Source organism: Zootoca vivipara, chromosome 15, assembly GCF_963506605.1.
Source record: "Zootoca vivipara chromosome 15, rZooViv1.1, whole genome shotgun sequence".
Classification (NCBI taxonomy): domain Eukaryota; kingdom Metazoa; phylum Chordata; class Lepidosauria; order Squamata; family Lacertidae; genus Zootoca; species Zootoca vivipara.
The window spans coordinates 30,348,618-30,371,134 of NC_083290.1; the positions used below are offsets into that span (position 1 = coordinate 30,348,618).

Consider the following 22,517-nt stretch of genomic DNA (forward strand, 5'->3'; position numbering starts at 1 on the left):
GCAGCAGCCACCACTGCCACATCCTCTGGTGACAAATGCATCAAATCTTTTCAAGGGCCATCTTTCATGTGCTTGTTACATGCATCCCTGCGGGCAACTGGTTTGCTCCTCTGTGGCCCTGGCTGTAACTCTCAATGCAAGAGGAGGCTTAGGGGAAGGCTTGGGGCAGGATAACAGAGTCAGTGGTTAGGCAGAAGGACCCTCTACACCCCAGGCATCCCAGTGCCTGTTCTGTAGCTGTGGAGGGAGGGATGTTGCTGGTTGGGTCTTGGATGCTGCAGCCACAGCTTTTGAGGCTAAGCTCAGTGGCTCTGTCCAGCACCCAGGAAGAGGTTCATAGGTGGGGCCTGCTTCTTCTTTGTCTGTAGCCCTTTCTGCTCTGGGGTGGAGGATTGGCAAGCCAGGCAGGATATGTGCTGCAGGTCATGAAATGAAGAGTCCCCTACGGACTCCTCACCTGCCCAGCAAAGGAAGCGCCACGTTGCCGAAGAGAAATGTCACATGGGCTCATGGTGCATTGTGATTATCATTCAAATATATATATATATCTCCATACAGCTTAATTACCAAGGTGGATTCTACATTCAAGGTGGCAAGGAGGGAATGCTTGTGTATGCTCAGAGGCACACTGCCTCTCAGTTGCAGACCTGGCATGAAATGCTGACAAGTACAGTATGTGTGTGTGTGTGTGTGTGTGTGTTTTAATGTGGCTGGGCAGTGTGTTCCAGCTGCATTATATTTTTGTGGTGACATTTGGGGGTAGACCAGAGATTCTTTCACAGCTTTCCTCCCAACACAAACAGCAGGTGGTGCTTTTGGTAATTTTTTTTTGCCAACACCATGTCAGAGAGGGAAAGGGTAGAAGCCCTGGTCCTGACTGTAGCCCTCCTTTTCCCTAGTGATAAAAGAATTACAGTCATACCTTGGAAGTCGAACGGAATCTTTTCCGGAAGTCAATTCGACTTCCAAAACGTTTGAAAACCAAAGCACGACTTCTGATTGGCTGCAGAAGCCCCGATGGACATTTGGGTTCCAAAGAACGTTTGCAAACCGGAACACTCACTTCTGGGTTTGCGGCATTCAGGAGCCAAAATGTCCGAGTACCAAGGCGTTCAGGATCCAAGATACGACTGTATTATTTTTTAAAAAAACAACAACAACCCCACAGACACGTTAAAAGTACTGTGGTTTGGCCCTGAGTAATCTGCAGGATGGAACACAAGGTTTGGCTACCTGAAGGGCACTTGAGAGAACTATGTATGGTACCCTTTGAGTGGCAGCACTCCAAAGTACGAATTTGCTGGGTGCTTTCTGGCCTGTGAAGAAAGACTCCATTGACTGATGCCTCTGGTGCTTCTGTTAACCACAGCCATAAGTTGCCAAGGCAGAAAATAGGGCTCTGTTTGCAGACCGGGACAGTATCTATCCTTCATACAATAAAGGGCAATCCCATATTCAGGACAACTTCCCAGTGTTAAATTTTGTTGCACAGAGTTGGGCCTGGGTTACAGATGGGGGAGAAATAGATCCAGAACCTCACATGTAAATCTCCCTTCCCAGTGGTGCACCAGCTGTGACCCTCTCTAGAACTGTTGGGCTTTGTCACCTTTATTCATGCATTAGTAACTTCCAGCCTAGACTACTGCAATACGCTTTATCTGAATATGTCTTTGAATATGGTTCAGAAACCAAAACTGGTACAGGATGCAGGTTGGGTGGATGGGACATATGATGCCTATATTGCACCAGTTATACAGGCCACTAGTATGTTTCTTGCTGGATGGATTTTAGAGGGTAGGAGAGGTTATTTAATTACTTATTTATTATCCTTCTTTTCACTTCTGCAAGAATGCAAATACTTATTTCAGCAGAGTTAAAAATCACTATCCACGTGCAGCTGATCTTTAGAAGCTTTGGGGGCAAGGTTTTGCAACCTTCTAAAAAGAATTGTTATGTTATCCCTGGGGTGCTTAAGCAGACTTGGACCATCTCCCATCTAAGTTTCCCTCTTAACAAAGAAATCACTTTCAGGCCTGTTTTAGGCAAAGAAGAAAATATAAAGTTTACTCAAGCCAAAAGACGTGCCAGGGTTCAGATAGATACAGTGATGAAAATCAGGCAGGCAATTAATAATCATTAAAAGTTACAAAAGCCCATTGTTCAGCTCAAGAATGGTGTGTGTTCTTTGGAGAGAGCTTGCTGACAACCTATCCCATTCTAGGTAAGAAGAAGATTGTGCGCAGTAAGAGGAAGAAGAATATTAAGTTTTCTATTGTTCCCCTCCTACCACAAAGGGGTTATGTGACATCATACCCCCCCTGTTTGTGACTCTCTAGCAATTACACAGTTGTGATCTTGGCTGCACATTCTCCCACATTCCCAGCCCATTTCAAGACATTTAAAGCCCTAAATGTTTGGGTTCAGATGGTTTTAGGGACTGCTCCCGCCAATTCAATACAGCCTGTACTTTTAAGATCTGTTTTGGACGACCTGTTGAGATGCTCACCTATGAACACAACTAGATTGGCAGACACACAGAATGGAGCCCTTTCGGCAATGCCTCCCCCACCAAATTATGGATTGTCAGCCTGTGACTAGGCAAGCCTATTTGCTTGTTGGTTTTAAACAGGCTTTAAAAGTTTACTTTTTGTGCTGTTGTCCTGCTAGTCCTGCTAGGTGGCGCTGTGGGTTAAACCACTGAGCCTAGGGCTTGCTGATCAGAAGGTCAGCGGTTCAAATCCCTGTGACGGGGTGAGCTCCTGTTGCTCGGTCCCAGCTCCTGCCAACCTAGCAGTTCGAAAGCACATCAAAATGCAAGTAGATAAATAGGAACCGCTACAGCGGGAAGGTAAACACCGTTTCTGTGTGCTGCTCTGGTTTGCCAGAAGTGGCTTTGTCATGCTGGCCACATGACCTGGAAGCTGTACGCTGGCTCCCTCGGCCAATAATGCGAGATAAGCGCACAACCCCAGAGTCGGTCACGGCTGGACCTAATGGTCAGGGGTCCCTTTTTACCTGCTAGTCTGTATATTTTAAGGCAGGCGTCGGCAAGGTTATCCGACCATGGGCTGGATCGTTCCCATGGATGTCGTCTGTGGGCCGGACGGGCGCAGGGCAACACTGGAAATGGCATCTGCAGCTGCACAGACACCGGAAATCATGCCTGCGCAGAAGCGATTTCCAGCGTCTGCAATGGTGCAGGTGCCATTTCCGGCACCGCTCGGTGAGTCCCCATGCCGCTCTGCACCGGTTTAGTGCAGTGCGCAGGGGACTCGCCGAGCGGGTGGCTCGGTTCATGGGCGGCCTGTGGGCCAGAGGTTGCTAACCTCTGCTTTAAGTGATATTTTAAGAGTTTGGCTTTAAAGTGGTTTGAGCCACTGACCTTCAAGCCCACTTGGAGGGTGACCTGTGCCGCTCCTGGGCAGTTAGTGGGCAGCTGCTCTGGAAAAGATGGGAGGCAACTGCTGAAGGAATTTGGTACAGATCTTCCCACTGTGGGAGATGTCACAGGATTCCTTGTCCAACACAAAATGGGCTCAGTGAGTTGCAACAGGGTGGTGTGGGAATGTTGTGGGTAACAGGAGAGGATATATTGATTTATATAATCCTTCCAAACTCACCCTAGCAAGCTTCTTTATACAGCAGAGTGCATTTCCCCTTTACACAGCAAGAAGCTGGTTACACACTCAAGTGAGTCTCTTAAGACAATAAACAATTCAATCTGGCTTGCCCAGATTGGATGTGTTCCTGGTAAGATCCCTTGAATCCCTCCTAAAAGAATAAAGACACAACAGTCTTATTCATAAGTAACAAAAAGAAGTTTTACTCCTGATCAGGCAGAGTACAGTGTGATCCCTTAAGGCAGGTTTTAGGCTTAAAGTTACAAATGTATGTACAAGCAGGTTTACCCCAAATGGGAGATTACCTAGGGGCTGCTGGCTGACAGCCAGCAGTACAGTCCAGGTGAATCAGGGACGAAAAAGAAGGGAGGTGGCTACATCACTTGGTCATTTACCAGGTCTGGAAAGGTCCAGTGGCAGAGCAACATGCTGCAGCCCCCCCCCCCCCGGAGCGGAGAACAGGCGGGGGCGTGGCTGCTGTGTATTTTGAGGGCGTGGCGCGTCCCAGGGGCATGGTGCGTCACCTGTGGGGGCCTGGCATGCATCCCGGGGTTGTGCGTTCGAGGGGGGAGCGGCCACGATGGCACCCTTTCCCCAATGGTACCCAATGGAAAGGTTACGCCCACCTACTAGTCACATGCAAAAGGAAGGATGCTCCAGCCAGGTGTAACAGGAAGTTCAACTGGCTGAACCAACGTTCCTCATGCATGTTCACTCTAGGCAAACAGAAAATGTTGTACTTGACTGCTCCAAAGGATTACATCCCACAGGTTGGAGGGTGGGCTGACTTGCTGCAGTGCTAACTGTCCTGTTGCCACAGATCTCCCAATTGGTCCTTCCTTGGTCTGACCACCTGCTCCCCCTTTCTGCTTTCTCTCTTCCTCCTCAGCAGCCATGGAAACGGGGCTGATCTTTCTCTGCTCTCTGCTGGTTCCAGTGATGCTGGTGGATGGTAGGTAGCAGCCTTGGATGGGTGGGGAGAATGGGTCTCATGAAAACACCTGCCCCAACCCACTGCTCTCTGCCTGAGGTTGCTGCCAGTGCCATCCCTGGAGAGGGAGGGGCCACCTAATGAAGAGACTCTTCAAGAGAACAGAACAAGGCACTCGGGAGAGGTCTTTGCTTCTTGAGCCTTTAGGGGCACACACAGGTTCATTCTGCCATTGTTTCTTTGTGTGATGAAAGCGTTGGGGTGAAGCATTATCTCTTCGGGTGACTCGGGTATTTGTACTATTGAATTAATTTTCGTGGGCATGTAAGCAGGCTTTCAAATCTAAAACACACCTGCAAAGCATTCACTTCCTCTTGAAATCCTCTTGAAATCTCTCCTGCTCCATTGGCTACTCCCTAAGTCCCAGGTAGCAAAAGCCCCAGTTTCTCTGCCCAGAAACATTCCTGGGAGCTGCCACCTTCCATGCTTTTGGCATAAATGCTCCCTTCCAGCAACCCATCCTCCTTGCATGTGTGAGTGTGTGAGTGTGTGTGTGTGCGCGCACACACGCACACACACACACACATATTGGGGGAAATGGATTCTCATGTATTTTGCTGTGGACAGATCCATATTCATGAGGCTCTTGTTTTTTATTTCCAGTGACTAATCAAGAGAAGGAAAAAGACCCCTTTAACTATGGTGAGCATCTTTAAGCATCCTTCCCTGTGCGGTGTGTTTCTGGGCATTGCAGCCTGTTTGCAAAAGCAGCAGCGAGCGGCATCTTCCTTTTCTCTCCCCTTCCAGACTACCAGACCCTTCGGATCGGTGGCTTGGTTTTCGCTGTGGTCTTCTTCACTGTGGGGATCCTCCTTATACTGAGTGAGTCTGCAAATTTCTCTGCGGCCCTCCCGTTTGGTAGAGTGAGGCAGCCTCCTCAGGCAGCAGAGTGAAAGGTGTCATAAAAAAAGGGAACAAGCTGTCAGCTTATTAATGGGCTATTGCTGCATATTGTGTAATCTCAAGGAGGGGAAGGCAGACCTCTGGGATTTTCTGCCTCTGGTGCCGAAATAATTTGGCCACCCTTGGCTGCTGTGTGATTTCAATCAGACTTTATTCGACCGTCAGTCAGAAATAAACATTTATCCATACAAAAATTAAAACATCGGACATATAAAGGAACTTAAAACTTAAACCGACAATAAGAAATAGGCTATACATTTAGACCCATATCAATGTTGTCAATTTTAACCTTACAACGCTTAAGGGCCAGAAAATGAAATTTGGCCACCAAGGAGGCTGTTGTTCCAGTAGACTTGTGCTGTGTGATTTGGCTTGTGGGCGCCAAATCTACTCCGCCTCAAGCAGTAAAATGGCTTGGCCTGAACAGCACCGCCTAAATTTGCCCCGAGGGACAGGGCTGTTCTGAATATGAAAAGTTGCCATCAGTCTAAAACAATGGCCTCAAGCCCAAGATGTGTGGTGACATATGTGGAGGACACTGAGGCCCTGCCTGGGTGGCACCTCTTCCTCCCCCCCCCCATGCAGTACTTTCAGTTCCTCTACTACAGCCTAAATGAAACCTACCTGCTCAGGAGGCAGTTTCAGAGCCTCCCATCCCAGTTGTGGCTCTCTTATTCCCCCTCTTCTCTGTTGGGTAACAAGAATGGGAGAGGAGTGTTTTGGTTCCTGCTCCTGCAGACAGAGGATTGAGCTGTTGCTCAACTAATGAGCTCTGAATGTTCTCACCAGTTTCCAGAGACCCAAGAATTCCCTAGATCAGTGGTTCCCAACAGGTGGTCCGGGGACCCCCAGGGGTCCGCGAGCTATGCCAGAGGGGTCCTCAAGATCCTATTAGAATAAAATATATATTAAATATATTTCGTATGATAACAGATTTTTTGTTTTGGCCGCTTCCTGCATGAGCAGAGTCTAGCGCAAAACTAGAATTAGATAGAAGCAGTAGTTCTGCTGTATGCCGCAAGGACTACAAGAAACTTGGAGATAAGGCAATGAAAAAGATCCTTCCATTTGCAACCACATATCGGTGTGAGCAAGCATTTTCTTCCATGTGTTTCATGAAAAACAAATATAGGAATCGGCTCGACATGTGGTCGGATTTCAGAGTGAAAGTTTCAAGTTTGGAACCTAATATTTCAGAAATAATGGACTCAAAGGACACATTTAACTCATCTCATTAAGAACTGAAAATTAAAACTAACTGTATACTGATGGAGTACTCTGTTGTAACTGTAAAAAAACGTATAAATATAAAATATAAAAAGGCTCTTAATTTGGCTCTCACTTTTTAATTTTAGGATTAGGAATTAATGGGGGTCCTTGTCACAATAGCGGCTCGATGAGGGGTCCTCGAGAAAATTTTGTTGGGAACCCCTGCCCTAGATACACTACCATGGGATGAAGTGGGCTGCAGCAGCAGCAGCAGCACGAAGATAGCCTGCCACTGAGGAGGGCTCTGGTGGGAACTATGCCCAGTGATGCTTTGGAGGGACACCTGCCCAGTTTCCAGAGGCAACCCTTTGTTGAGGTTCTGGTTCTAAGTTCATGGCATGCTCTTTCTTTTCCCAGGCAGAAGATGTAGGTGCAGTTTCAACCAAAAGCCAAGGTATGTGGCAGCCCGGAGGATTCTTGGGTTCCGTCTGGGTGACACCTCTCTCCTCAGCCCCTTCCCCGCCCCCATACATTCATTACTCCTATGAAACTTGAAATACCATGACATCCTATTCCAGGGAGCAAGGGCCAAAGTGGCTGCGACTTTCTAGTTGGATTCCTCCAGCTTAGATCAAGTATGTGTTTTTTGTCTGAAATAAAAGCAGCCTTGGAAGGAGCAGCTGAGAGAAGAAGCTTTGCTCTCTCTGTTCAGAATTCCAGACACACCAACCTTTTCTTCCTTCTCCACCTCAGCCTTTGCAAGTCTGTTTTTCTTGCATGGGCAACTATGGGCCATCATGTCACATCCAGTTTAGACCCAGGGAGCAAAGTTAAAAGCATCCTTGTACTTTCCCTTAGGAGATTTGGGGAAGAAACCATAACTCAGTGTTTGAGCGTCTGTGTTGCATGCAGAAAGTCTGTGGTTCATTTCCAGGCAGCATTTCCAGGTAGGGCTAGAAGATGGGATAAGCCCCTGTCTGAAATCTTGGACAGCTGCTGACAGTTAGTGTAGTAGGCAATACCATTGGCAATACCAATGGTCTGACTCTGAATAAAGATAGCTTCAGGTGTTTCTGTAGGAGTTGCCCTGACAGCTGATGGCCTTGAGATTCAGGCAGTCTCTCTGAGGTGTCTTTAAATTGTAAATGTAATGATAGATTTCCAAGATGGAAAAAAATGAGAACCGTCTTTATAGAACTGTGGCCAAAAACACCGGCCATTCATGGGCCCCTGCCTGCTCCCCTAACCCCAGCTGGGGCAAGAGGCAATTTGGCCATTCCACTGCACTCTCTGTCTCTCTTTGCAGGGCTCCTGGAGATGAGGAGGCACAGGGGGAGAATTTGATTGCCTCAAATGGTAAGGGCCTTTCATACTTGCTGTGCAGAAGCTTCCTGAGGGCTCCTCCTCCTTCTGTGTTGGGAAGAACATCCTGGCACCTGACCAAGGGTGCTTTTGAAGGAGTGCTTCAGATACACTCTGAATTCCTGACTCTGCCTGCAGTCTGTGTGCTCAAATGTTTCTTTTGTGCGTAGAAGTCTTGGCTGCAAGTGGAAGCAGCCAGGATGCTTTGTGTGACAGCAGTGCTGGTTTGCAAAAAGCAGACAGACCACTTTAACTGCATGGCCAGTTTTCTAGGAACTCTTGATCGAATGGGAAATAGTTTCTCCCTGCTTGGCATTTGGGACGTCTTCAAAAACTCTCTTGTCCTTTTTGTCTGGCAGTGGGAGGTGCCAGACCAAAAGGAGTGGGTGGTCAGATATCATGTTTCCCCCCCTAGCCGCTTACTTGAGTGCTCCTTATAAGGAGAAAATGTACAGCTGTGTCATGGAGGAGTCAGGGGCATTTTTCAGGTGGTCTTTTCTTTTCTTTTCTGCAGCAACAGGAGCACAAAAGGCGGAGAACTGAACAGAAATTACGAGGTGAGCTTTCCAGAGAGGAAGCGAGTGCTGTCTGTCCTTTGTGTGCCATTGCATGGGGTGGCAATACCAGTGGGGTGGACCGAAACTTGGGCGGCAGAAGGCTGACCCATCCATGGCCACTTCACCCTATTTCTGTTCTGTGGAATGTGGTTACAGTGATTTGAGAATTGGAGAGGGCTTCTTTCCTCAGTTTTGGCTACATGAGGGCAGCATCTCTTGAGGGTGGGTTTCTTTTGCTTCTTCTCGTTTGTTTATTTTTTTATTGCATTTATACTGAAGCAAACAAAACCAGCGACACCCCAGGGTTTTCTATGGATTGCCATTTGCTGTGATTCAGCAGTAAAACATGAGTTTCTCTGGGGGAAATGCCTGGACAATAAAGGAAAACACATGGACACGGAGCTGTGCCTGGAAAGGGCTGTGCAAAAGGAAGTCTGGATGAATCCTTAGAGTCAAGGCTTGAAACCTTCCTGAGCTGGAAGATAACAAACACTAATTACAGCTTCTCCTTTTCCAATGGGCTCTTGCCCTGTCTCCCAACTCTGCCAATTAAAGGAGAAAAAAATGAAATGGGGGTGCAAATATTTCAGCATTCCTCCCATACTGGAGCTGCATTAGCCCCTACGTCCCCCCATGACCCTTTCCTAGGGACTGCTGGGTGGAGCTGGGGGGCAGGATGAACCTTGGATGAACAACAAGGAGGAAGCCCCAGTTCCAGGAGTTGGAACATGTTCCTTTTGAGCTCCTTATGGAGGCCTGATCTAATCCCTAATAGTGGCTGCAGATTTCTGCCTTTGCAAAGCCTGATTTCTCTGTTGAATGTTGTCCCTGTCAAAGGCAGAGACACTCTCACATGCAGATGGTGTTTTTCCTTGAACTTGGGTTCCCCCCTCCTGCCAAGTTGTTTAAGTGACTGATAGTTGTGAACGCAAAATTCCTGGCAGCCGGCCAAGAAATGGCCTTGCAGGCTGTTGCAAGCAGAGGTGTGTGGGAGCCACAGGTGGCGGCTGCCTGCCGCTTCTTCTCCTAATGTGTGTCTTTAAGATAAAGGAGCAGATGCAATCTCCCGATCTTGAACCACGCAAGTCAGACACAACCTGCGTGCCCAATCTGGGCTCCTTCCTAGAAAGGCAGCGTGCCCTCCCCCCCTTGCGCTCTACCACCAGCAAAGCTGGAATTTCCAGGCTGCCAGCCCTCCTTTCCTTCCTTCTTTTTCTCCTGTAGATCTAGAGACCAGACAACGGACAAGCGGACCTCCGATGCAAACGATGTGAAGAGAGGCTGAGGCGAAGGACCTGCCTGGGTCCTTGCAGGGAGATGCTGCCAGCTCTGTGTCCATGTTGGGCTGTGTCCTGGAACATCGGTTCTCTCTTTAAAAAACTCCCCCACCCCCAACTACTGCCAATACCATCCACCTGTGTAATGTTAATCCGTGGTGACCGTTGCCTCCAGTTCGATGTTGTCGTGTGAGTCTGTTTCTCTTCACTTCCCTCGTGCTGTTCTGACGTGATGCTCCATCCTTGGAGAGTGAGAAAGGAGGTTCCTTCGGCCTGTACAACTTCTCTTCCTTGTACCTTTCCATGACCTCAGATCCTGGCAAAAGCAATGAAGTGGGGCTGGGGGAGAGAAGAGGGTGCAGGAACCTGGCCCAGGGTATTTATGCATATAATGTGCAGTGTTCAGCCATAAGAGCAGCTCACTTTCTCTTTCCAGCCCTGCCCCCCCCTCGGTCCCCTTCCCCTCTCCATAAGAAATGTGCTGTGTCTGTCTCTCGCCTCCAACCAGTACTCAGCAAGGCCTATGAGAAGCCCCCTGCCCATGCCACTGTGATGCCAACCTGAGGGGAGATGCCAGTGTCATCTGGTGAAGCAGAAGGAGGCAGAAAAGGGAGCTAGTTCTGTGCCAGGGGTGAGGGGAGAGCTCTCATTTCCCAACTCCACATGTGACTGGGAGAGGAAGGTGTCAGCAACAGCACTGCCTCGCTTACCTGGGAGTGCTGCCTCTGCAAATCTCTGCCCTCCAGCCATGCCACTGTGTGGGGAGATCTGCAGAGTTTCCAGGTTTCTTCTGTAAAGCCTTGGAAAGGTGACATTCTCACTTTACACAGGCTTGCCTGGAGCCGTGCTGTGCAATTGCTCCTGGGCTCAGGGCCGAAATGGCACCAAAAGGCAGGGGCATATTTTTTTTTTGCAGAGATCAGCCTCCTCCACCCCATCACTGCCCCATCAATTTGTCACCACCAGGTTGTCTTTCCACAATGCTTTACGCAGCCACATGTGCAAATTCAGCTGTTAAATTTGTTCCAATGCAAGGTTTGCTCTATGCCAGAGCCCCTGCCCCCATGACAGATTCAAGTCAGTTCCATGCCATTGGAAGGAGGGAATCCCTCTCCTCTGTCTTGTCTGGGACAGTGAGGATTTGCAAAGGGATTCGACCCCTGTCTCAGTCAGCACAGTTTAGCCCCAGGAAGATCACTCTCTGCCCGGCTCAGCCAACCTTGATGGACTTAGGCCACTGGGAATGCCTGTGCAGGGCAGTCAGAGTGCTGTGCTTGGGGCCACCTGCCTCCCACCCAGGTGGCCTCATCTCCTGCTCACACCAATGAGTGAGTGGGCCACCCTGCTCTGCCCCCTCCACCAGTGCTTGCTGTGTGTACACCACCAGTCGTCTGTTGCCATGTGCCTCTCCGTTGTGTCTGTAGTGTGCAGTTTGGTAACAGCCATTTAACACACCTGGTAGAAAGCCATCCAGCTGTAAAAGTGTTGTAACTCTGAAAGCCAAACCCACTGTTGTGTCTTCATCTGAAATAGGCAACCCTGCTGTGCTGCTGTGATAAAGGACTGTTGCATTTTTGTGTTGTGTCCCAAAACCCACGTGAGAAGAGGAATAAAATATCATTTCTATTTCAGTGGCTCTGGCTTCTCTCTGTGGGCTTTAGCTGTCCTACCAGCCCTTGCTCTCTGTGGGGCTTTGCAGGGGGAGCTGCTGGTCTCGCCCAGGCCTTCCATGTGTGAGCTCTGCTGTGACTAGAAGGTGCCTGGCCCTCATTCCTCCCCACACCAGTGGTGGACCTTGGGATTTCAAATTCCAGCTGTGCCCTGTGCAATGCCAAAATTCGGTGGCCTCCTGCCTCTCACCTTACATTCCACATCATAGTTGCAGTGTCTGTGAGGCTCCACATGCATTGCAACGAAAGTGGTTGCACTCCCCTAAATCGACCTCAGCCAGCACCCTCAGCACTTGCCCTGCCCAGTGCCCAGATGGGCCCCCTCTCTCCCCATTCAAGTAAGAAAAAGCTGAGAGGCAGAAATGCTTTGCAGAAGTTGCAGCCCCTCTCCATTCAAAACCGACACAACATCCAGATATTTATTTGCCTGTGGCTCCTTGCATAAAGCACCCAGCCCTTTTGCTTTGCTTTGAGACGGGACTCCCTCAGTGCAAGGGATGTGGCACCTCCTTAGGAAGCAGTTCACTGGTATTGATTCTGGGCCAGACCAGGACATTTTTCTGCCTGAGGCAAAGGACAAGGTGGTGCAACCCCACACCCCACACCCTGTTCCAGAAACAGAAGCCAACCATTCTGGTAGCTGAATCTTTCTTCAACACCAGAGAAGGAGGAGGAGATATTGCCCTCCGCTGCATCAGAGGGGAATAAGCGAGCTTAAGGGGTGCACACACAGTTCTCTCCTCCTTTTCCACCTCACTGCCACCCCCCAGCACTTGCTGCCAAATGATAGGGCCCTCAGATAATTAATTCAAACTCAAAATGTTCAGCAAAAGAGCCCTGCACTGCAGGGGGTTGGACTAGATAATCCTTGTGACACCTTTCAACTCTACAATTCTATGAAATGTATGATAGGGTTGACTGGCTCCAGGCAGCAATGAACTGCCTACCAGGAGGACTAGCATATAGGGCAGGCTGGAGGAGTGGTGAAAAAACCTCAGTTATTGCCTGCAGGAGCCCCTCTCCCTTTGCCACTCTTGATCTCGGGGGGGAAGGACCCTGCTTGGTTTGGGATGTATCTCAGGCATCCCCAACCTGCGGCCCTCCAGATGTTTTGGCCTACAACTCCCATGATCCCTAGCTAACAGGACCAGTGGTCGGGGATGATGGGAATTGTAGTCCAAAACATCTGGAGGGCCGAAGGTTGGGGAAGCCTGATGTATCTCTTCCAGGAGTAGGGGGAAGGAGACAATTACCAAAAAGTTCACCAGTCATACTGGACTTCCCAAAGGAAGAAACTTTTCAAAAATGAGGGGAATGGCAAAAAGGAAGATGAAAGGGAACATCAAGAGGATCAAATAATAGATGCTTAGCTAGAATGCTTATTGCAGATCAGGAAATGGCCTACCAGGGTCAAGAGAATAGCAACACTGTTAATGAGCAGAGTTAAGAAAGCTATTAGAGGCAAGAAAGCTTTCTTCAGACAATGCAGATATTGTTGAAATGAGAAGAACAAAAATGAGCAACAACTTCGGTAAAAGGATTGCAAGCAGACAATAGGGGATACCAAAAAGGAATACAAGCACATTGAGAAAAACATAAAGGCCAACAGCAACAAAAATACTTAAATACATCAGTAGCAGGAGACACTGTTCCAGTTTCACTTGCCCCCTTCCTCCCTTTTGCCATGCTAGCAGGAAGCAAGCTGGACCACTGGTGTAGTGTTAAAGGTAAAGGGACCCCTGACCATTAGGTCCAGTCGTGACCGACTCTGGGGTTGCGCGCTCATCTCGCATTATTGGCCGAGGGAGCCAGCGTATAGCTTCCAGGTCATGTGACCAGCATGACAAAGCCGCTTCTGGCAAACCAGAGCAGCACATGGAAACGCCGTTTACCTTTCCGCTATAGCGGTTCCTATTTATCTACTTGCATTTTGACGTGCTTTCGAACTGCTAGGTTGGCAGGTGTAGTGTTACATATGAACAAATGCTTGTGGCCGGCTTCTCTCAATCAAACCATGAGATCAAACCAAGAATGAATAGGGATGCATCTGAACACCAGTTGCTGGGGAGCATGAGTGGGGACATCCTGGTTGTGGGCATCCCAAAGAAGGCACCTGGTTGGCCACAGTGAGAACAGGATGCTGGACAAGATGAGCCTTGGCTGGATCCAGCCTCAGGGCTGCTCTTATTTATTCATTTTTGCTCTTGGAGGAGTTTCTGAGATCTTAAAAGCTTCCCTTGCTGAACAGTTTTTCCATGCACGTTGGTGCCACCTGCTGGTGTTTGGTTGCAGAGTTGCACTTTTGCTACCGGTAGGCTGAGCCACCTCAAGGGAAAAGTGCTGCACCATGGACTGTGCATGAAGCACACAGGGAACAACAGCGGAAACAACTTTGGATTCTTCATCTTAAATGGACTGCAAGGGGTTGGGGTGATCCTGTGGCTGACTGGCACTGGTGCTGCTGTCATAAACCTGCCACCAGCTCCTGTGTAGTGCTGGAGAAGCACAGCATGGTTACCTTGAGCCTGGGATGGACACTGTGGTTCAAAGCAGAGAGCAGAAAAGCAACCTGACAGAGCCATCAGTTGCTCCACTGAAGGCACTCAGGCCAAGTTCACAGCAGAGTGATGTAAGAGCATCAGAGGAGTCTGGCAGCAGCTGGAACGGGCCAAATGAGGCCCATCTAGTCCAGCATTGTGATCTCACACTGGCCAACCAAATGCCTCCTATGGGAAGCCCCAAACCAGGACCTGAGCGCAACAGGAACACCCCCCCCCCAGGTTACCAGCAACTCAAATTCAGAAGCATTACTGACTCACAGTCATTGGAGGCAGAGCACATCTGCCATGACTAGTAGGATAGTCTTATTTTCCATGGATTTATCTGATCCCCTATTAAAGCCATTCATTGGAGGGAATCACTGACTCTTATGGGAGTGATTCCCTCATTCATTTGCTCTGAATCTTCCAGCAAGCACCACTGGATGTCCACAAGTCCTACTACTATGCAAGAGGGAGGGAAAGCTTCCATGCATAATGTTATACACATCTCTATCATGTCCCACCCCCTTTTTTCTGAACTTAGTCACTTTCTCTGTAAACTAGAAGGCTTCAAATGTTTTAACATTTCTTCCTAGGGGAGTTGCTTCAGCCCCTTGACCATTTGGTTGCCCTTTTCTGAACCCTTTCAACTCTACAATATCTATTATGAGGTGAGGGGACCAGAACTGTCCGTGTGCTGTCACACCATAGATTTGTAGAACACCATTATTATATTTGCAATTCACTTCCATAAAATTTAATATACGGCTTGGTTGAAATAATACTCAAAGCTGTTTGCTTTGAATGGCAGGTGTCTGTTGTGCACTTTTCTTCTCTTTGCTCAGGACCTTGTGAGCCTAAGGGTGGGGGGTTCAGGCTCAGTTCCAGGTGCTGTTGCAAAAGCTGAAGTCAGTTCTTCCTGTTGGCTTCCAACAGTGGTGGCATCTTAAATTTCAGTGGCTCTCTCTGCAATGCCAAAATCTGGCATCTCCCCCCCCCCACTCGCCTTCTCTTGTGGCCAAGGTTGACTATGCCTGTGTGTGCAAAGACACACACTGGGCTAGCACTGGGCTGTATATTCCAAGGTGGTCCATATACAACAAGAAGATGTGACAAGACCTGTTACTTGCAGATTTTCAGTAACCCAACCATATGAGCTAGTGTCCTGGCCAAGACTGATGTTAAAATAAGTAGTGTATGCATGGGTGGGGGTGAAGAAATATGCTCATCCAGTTAGAGGCTAAAGAGATGCTCTTCATGTGCTCACCCCAGGAGCCAGCGAGCACCAAGTTTAGGCAAAGGGGAATTGGGTCCATGCTTAGTACTTGAGGGGCAGCAAGACAGTAGGCAGGCTCATATCCAGCCTAGAGTGGACACTGGCCATCGTGCAAGCTTAATTTCTTGTAACAATGCTAATGAATATGTGTTTCTTGCCTCTGCTCATGCAAGGTCACTGGGGTCACTGCACAAACTTGTATTGAGCCAATCCTGGCCAGAGAGCAACAGCGCGCGAGAGTCCCATTGTGGATTGCAGCCCTGGTTGAAAATTAAACGGCAGCAGCCAGAGAAGAGAGAGGGGAGGTCCCCACTGGGTGTGGTGGGAGCAGGAACATGGATCCTTGCACACTTGCTCACTCAGTAAAGGCAACATCCAGTTTCTCCCACTAGGCATGGGCAGGAAGGGGCACCACAGGCAGAAAGAACTGAGGAAACAGCCTAAATATGAGCCCATCATGGTCACATTCCAGCAGCTTTGCTCGGAGCCAATTCCAGTAGAAGAGCCATCTGTCTCCCTCTGCCCTTGAAGGGGCAATCAATAGCCTGTAACAATGGCCCTCCCACACTCTGGCACCAGGGCCTCCATGAAGGATCCACACAGTCTGAGCAACACACACAGACAGACACACAAACACACACACAGCATCCATGGGGTGTGTGGAACAGTCAGACATTAGATGACTCCTTACAAAGCCATTAGCCTTAATTTAGATGGGTGTGGGCTAAGAACAATATGAGGAGGGGGCAGCTGGTCACCCTTCCCTAGGACTCCAGGTACAGAATGAGCCTTCCTGAGCCCCAGGGCTGTTTTTGCCATAAAACTAACCCCTCTTCTGATGCCTGACTGGGCAGTCAATGATTGACAGACCTTGAGAACAAAGAGCTTCTCATTCCTAACTGGCACTTGGATTATTGAGCTGCAGGTTTGTGAGCAATTTGGGGAGAGGGCAATTCTGGCACTCGGCATCTGTTGCCTGGGACTCAGCACCACCACCGACAACTTAAGGAAAGATGCTGAGGCCCCTCCCTAGTGTTTGTTTACATTCACACTCCTTTCAGCTCTCCCTCAGATAAGAATAAATCTGCCTGTTTTGAAGTAAGCAGGTGGCGGGCATCAGATTCTTTTCTGTTTTGCAGAGGAAATGAAAAGGCCAACCCTCTGGAAGTTGCTGATGTGGTGCTTGCTCTCTCAGCCCCTATATTTATGGAGTTTCCTCCACCCTTCTGTTTAATTCAAGGCAACTTAAAACAATACATATATATGTATTTCTACACACATGAAAATGAATCTAGCAAAGCAACCAGAAACTGCCAGAGAGATCTCCAATATAGGGAAGGAAGAGTGGAAATTTATTGTTGTTGTTGATTATTTAATCTCTATACAGTTTAATATATTTCAAAAATATCTCTTAAGTGGTGTACAGAAAACAGAAGCAGCAACAGGTAACTAAAATAAAATACAGTATTACAAAAATACACAGTTACATATAAAAATGTTACATTAATACAAAGTTACTAATATAGAAAAATCAATATCAGTTCATTTTCCTTCTGATACACCCTGCCTCTCAGCCTCTGGGTTCTCACCTGGAGTCCAAACAAACTCTCATCTCACCCACAAAGAGAAGAGTTCCTGGAAACAGTAGGCACCAGCCTAATCTCTCACTCTAGACTTGCTTTCTTTGGACAAAGCCAAGGTGGATGGTACTTCCTCGGGCTGCCCCCAGCTGTGTCCCATTCAGCTGCCCTCTCCACACCTGGTTCCAGGCCCAGGGATAGCAGGTTTGTTGAGTTTCCCAGCCGATCCCTCTGCTCACAGCTCTTTCTTTACCCTCTGTCCTCTCCTCCTCCTCTTCTTCAGCAGCCTCAGCAGAAGCAAAAAACACATCGAGCATCTGCTGTAGCTCCACTGCCCCCATGCCATCGTTACACTGCATTTTTGGAAGCCCAGGAAGGACACAGAAGGGAGTGAGGTCACACAAAGCTTTCTTTGCTCTTTTGCTGAAGCTCAGAGAAAGCTGGCAAGTCTGGAGGGGGGGCTATGGCCCTTTTGATGCCTTGGCCACTAAGGGTTTGACCGCACTTTAAGCTAGGACTGGCAAGAGGTCATCAGTCAAGATGGTCAAAACAGTTTACACCTCAAATCCAGACTGGAAACCAGATTGAAAAGGACCCAGGGGATGAGTCTCAACCAGAAATGCCTCAGCTGGGCTGCCATTGTTTGGTTAAGAACTTCACGCAAGAGCGATACATTTGAGGTAAGCTAACAAAGAGGTCAAAAATACTGGCCCAAAGTAGGGTTGCCAGACTCAATAGAGGACAGGACTTCTGTGCCTTTAATTGCCCTGCTCTCTTTTGAGTCTGGAAACCTTAAAGAGAAACCAGCAGACCCTTTGCTTGGAAATTAAACAAAGGGTCTGCTGGTTTCTCTTTAAGGTTTCCAGACTCAAAAGAGAGCAGGGCAATTAAAGGCACAGAAGTCCTGTCCTCTATTGAGTCTGGCAACCCTAGCCCAAAGACTGCTTCTCTCTCCATTGAGTAGCTCAGTCATCCCAAGAGCTAACTCAGTAAACTCTGGCAACAGGGATAGGCCATGCAAGCAAAGTGGCAGGACTCGCCTCTTCAAGTATTCTGCCCACATCCTCAGGCCAAGCAAACTGAACCGTGGTCTTATGAACCTGACAAGCGGAAATCATGGGACCATCCTTAATAGCAGCATCTGTGAATAATGTGGAGTCCAAGATGGAGCAGATATGATTGATTTTTATCTGCAAAGTGGTTTGCAAACTGGTTGCAGCAGATTTTGAAGGCTCCTCTGTCCCCTACCAGGGACCAGCATGCAATTTCCATTCAGAAAAGCACTACTGCCAGCCTGCACAATCCATTACTGGTGCAATGAGAGCTTCCTTTGCTGCCATCATTGCCATGGGCTGTGACTCCTTCTCAAGCAGTTTCGGTATGAGATTCTTTACACCATTGATCTTTCTACCTGTGCCCCAGTAGGTTGTGCCTTTTTAGAAGGTGAAACTTTTTTTTGCAAATTTCTTCATTGAGGGGTCTTAAAAATATGTTTTTGGGTGTGAGGAATTCACATCTGCTATTATTTTTGTGATTGAGCAACATTTAGCTTGGCAAATCTATGTTTGATTAAAAAGCACATAAACTGCTCTAGGAAAACCAAATAATTTCAAGTTTGCCTTCTGAAGAAGTCAGATAATGCTAATTTAAATGTTAGTTTCTTTGCATAAAACATATCTAAGCATGCAACATTACCTTGTAATCATAATACAACATTAGAAAGTAATGACATCAATTAATAAGAAATTTAAACAAGTTTCAGGAGGAACTGCTGATCTGAATTGTCTGCTTTCAGTATAGCTTTAGTTGTATCTTTGCGACCATCAAAGAAGATGCAGCCAATTTCACCTTTCTGACAAAGATAATCAAATTCCTGATCCAGGGATTTCATTACTTTTTATTTGGCACTCTTGACTTTATTGTGATCCAACTACAAGTCTCTTGTCTTCTTCAGTGATCAAATCAGCATCTATAAAGGTGGCTGTGGTGATGACAGCTGTGGCACACAGGCCAATACCATATATGATGCTCTGCAGAGCAATATTATGTATTTATAATGTGTTGTACTCTGTATTTTTATTAGAAATGGAAGAAATACTTGGTTATCCTAATTTCAATTCAAAACTTCCATCATTTCCATCTTGGGCATTAGCTATTTGTTCTTCATTTTCATCAGTAGAGAAAATTATTTCATTTGATGATATTGAACCATCCTGCTTACTTCTCTGCTTATATGCAGCAAGCCTTCTTTTTTTGTCTTCTTGAAGCTTCTGCTTTTGGACTTGTCTGTTATGCTCAGGTAGATCTGGCAAGTTAATCTGATGTGGTCCAATAGAACCAGTCTTCTCTCTCTGACCTTTAGTGAAAGCAAGTTCCCTCACAGAGATCTTCATCTCCTTAGAACATGTACAGTTAACGTGAGCTTCCTTTTTGCAACCAGCATCTGCATGGCAGCCAAACTCAGAGGAGAAATTTTTTACACTTGCAGTTGAAGGTGTCAAAAAGCTTGTCAAGTTTTGAAGTTTTGATTTTCATGCAATTTTACACACTTTCCCCCACAAAACCTTTTAATAAGAAAAGTTTAATTGTACTGGAAATGTTCAAAGGTCAATATTTTTTATGTAGTTATTTACCAAACAAAACTAAATGGTATTAACTTAACCAAAATATCTTTTGAATTCCCAAGTCACGTTTTACAACCTTTTAGCATCCTTCAATTGGGGAATTTGAAAAATTCAACACTCTCTATTGCCCCAGCCACTTCATTGCTCCCAGGCTTTGAGAAACCAGGGAGCCAAGCATGCCCTTCCAAGAGGGTAGGTCTTCTCTGCATTCAAGTGTTCCAACAGGACTGCCAGCTGTAATGCATGAAACTCCCTTAAGGCTGTCAGGAATGCAGAGAGAGAAATTTGTCTGCATCTCTTCAGATTTTCTCTTCAGAACACAATCAGTCTATCAAAGGAAGCTGAATTTTCAAAGATTCAGGACTTTCAAGCCTAACCCTGGCTAGGTACTGTACTATATCCAATACTAGAGGCAGTATGCCTCTGAACTACCTGCTTCTGGGTATATCAGGTGGGAGAGGGCTGGTGCACTCCTGTTCTGCTTGCGACTTCACATTGCAGCATCTGGTTGGTCAGTTTGAGAACAGGATGTTGGACAAGGAGGGCCTTCAGTCCGATGCAGCCTATTTTTAATTTTTTACTATACGATGCATTTTTCTTATTTTTATGTTATCTTTGTATATTGATTAGGATTTTTGTTTACTATTAAGCAATTTAGATATCATATGGAAGGCACCACAAGGGTAATCTAGTCCAACTCCCTGCAATGCAGGAATCTTTTGCCCAATGTGGGGCTCCAACCCACAATATGCTTTTAAGTAAACACATCAAGGGCCTTATTTGCCCCTTGTGCACAGCTGGCGACAGTGAAGCAACTGCTGGGTGCTGGGCCATAGCTGCCAAGTTATCCCTTATTTTAAGGGATTTTCCCTTATGCTGAATAGGCTTCCTCGCGAGAAAAGGGAAAACTTGGCAGCTATGTGCTGGGCATCCTCCGCCTGCTTCCTTTGGTCCTCGCCTCCTGCGGGGAGTCCAGGCCCTTCCCTTCCCCGGGCCGCCCTCCGTCCCTCCCTCGGCCCCTCCCTCCGCAGCTTCACCTTGTGACTGCCTGGGCTAAACATTAGACGGGCCCCATTAATGGTTAATAGAGCCTTGTCCCCGCCGCCCCTTAAGGGACGCTCCGCTGCCTCTGCCTCTCCAGACACCCTCTGGCCGCGGCAACTGAACGATGGCAGACGGTAAGCGCCCCTCTCCGCCCCTGCTTGGCCGGCTGAGCGGAGCTGCGCCTTCAGGGCAGAGGGAGACCCTCTCCCAAGGGGCGAAGAGGGTCCTGCATCCGTTCTCCCCTCCCTCACGCGCCCCCAGCGCAAAATTCTAACTCAAGTAGCAGAAGAAAAATGCTGGAAAGGAAAGCAAATATCCATCCCCATGGAGTTTTTGCCCATCTTAGACCCTGTTGGAGGGCGAAGCTGTGCTGTTCTGGTGGCCTCACCTGAAAAAGGACATTGTAGAGCTGGGGAAAGGATCAGCAAAAAGACAACCGAAAGGATCAAGGGGCTGCAACATTTGTGGGTTTTTTTTAGTTTAGAGAAAAGGCGAGCAAGGCTTCTCTTAAGATAGGGGTGTATAAGATGATATGTTATAAGGTGTACATTCTTTGTTTCTTTAGCTTGTAAACCGCCTTGGGTATTGTAAAATAGAAAGACAGTATACAATTTAAAAGTGAAATGAAATGACGGAGTGGAGAAAGCAAACAGGGAGAAATTCCATCTGTCATAACACTAGAACTCCTTGGTATCCGACCAAGCTGAATGTTGGAAGGCTCAGGACAGGCGAAGGAGTGTTGCAATTCGCTCCTTAAGGTGTAGTAATGGCTATCAACTTGGATGGCTTTAAAAGAGGATTAATTAGACAGACTCCTGGAGGAAAAGGCTTTTAAAGTCTGCTAACCCCGATGCCTCTGTTCTCCCTCCACTGTCCGAGGCTGTGTGCTCCTGAATACCGGTTGCTAGAAACCTCGGGAGAGTTGCTGTTGCACTTGGGTCTTGCTTGCATTGGGACGTCTGGCTGACCACTGGGGAACGGGATGCTGAAGGAAATGGGTACCCGCTGGTCTGGCCCAGCTGCTGTAGGGCTTGTCTTGCCTTTCTTGTTCCTTGGGTCTGAGGGGGTTGGTGCGTAATGACGCCAAGTCTCTAGTGGTCCACGCGCTTTCCTTCGGTTCCCACAACCTCAGCAACACCTCTAGGAATGGGGCAGCTTTGACCGGGATCCCACCATGCTTTCCGGATTCTGGTCCCTGGAAGGGTCCTGTCCTCCTTCCGGCTACAGTGGGGAAATCCTGGGGTTATAGGGAGAGTTTCTCCCTCCCCAAAGAGAGTTTCCTTTCCAGTTTCTTCTTCCCCTAAAGCTGATCTCCAGGCATCCATTTCGGGAGGGGCTTTTGCCTGCCATGGCAGTGCTCTGCTCGACCCATTCTGTGGCGTAGCTTCCCTACTTCTGTGGGCAAGTGGGGGTGATAGAAGCAGAGAATCGTAGGCTTGGAAAGGACCCCGAGGGTCAGCTCGTCCAACCCCCTGCCATGCTGGAATCTCAACTATATCATACATGGCAGGTGGCCACCCAACCTCTGCTTAAAAACCTCCAAGGAAGGAGAAGCCACCACTTCTCGTGGGGGTCAGTCCCTTCATTTCTCTCCTCACTGGAGGGGAATTAGCCACGAAGAGGAGCAGGGAGGCAGTGTGGCCTGAAGGAGCTGGTGGGGTCCTCCAGCAGAAGCAGCACGGCCAGTCTTTCCCTTCGACAGGAGAAAGTCCAGCTCATTTCCCCAGTATACAGGCGCCGCGGTAGGAGGAACTTCTTCGGCCAAGGACTCTAGAGCTCGGCTGGAAAGAAGCCGTTGCCGCCGACGCAGCTGTCGAGTTTCACCGCCCAATGGCTCCAAGGGCTGCCGCGGGAGCTCAGAGTC

At 48.0% G+C, this 22,517-nt stretch overlaps 1 protein-coding gene across 1 annotated transcript in view; it reads left to right on the forward strand.

Moving 5' to 3' along the window:
• The window catches only part of LOC118096813 (FXYD domain-containing ion transport regulator 6), a 42,213-nt gene that overhangs the window by 16,558 nt on the left and 3,138 nt on the right, over positions 1–22,517 (forward strand). The window contains exons 2-6 of the mRNA XM_060268592.1: positions 4,510–4,572; positions 5,215–5,253; positions 5,359–5,433; positions 7,141–7,177; positions 8,030–8,079. Of these exons, the coding sequence (XP_060124575.1) occupies positions 4,515–4,572; positions 5,215–5,253; positions 5,359–5,433; positions 7,141–7,177; positions 8,030–8,079 (259 nt within the window). The 5' untranslated portion in view covers positions 4,510–4,514. The remainder of the gene's footprint in view (positions 1–4,509; positions 4,573–5,214; positions 5,254–5,358; positions 5,434–7,140; positions 7,178–8,029; positions 8,080–22,517) is intronic.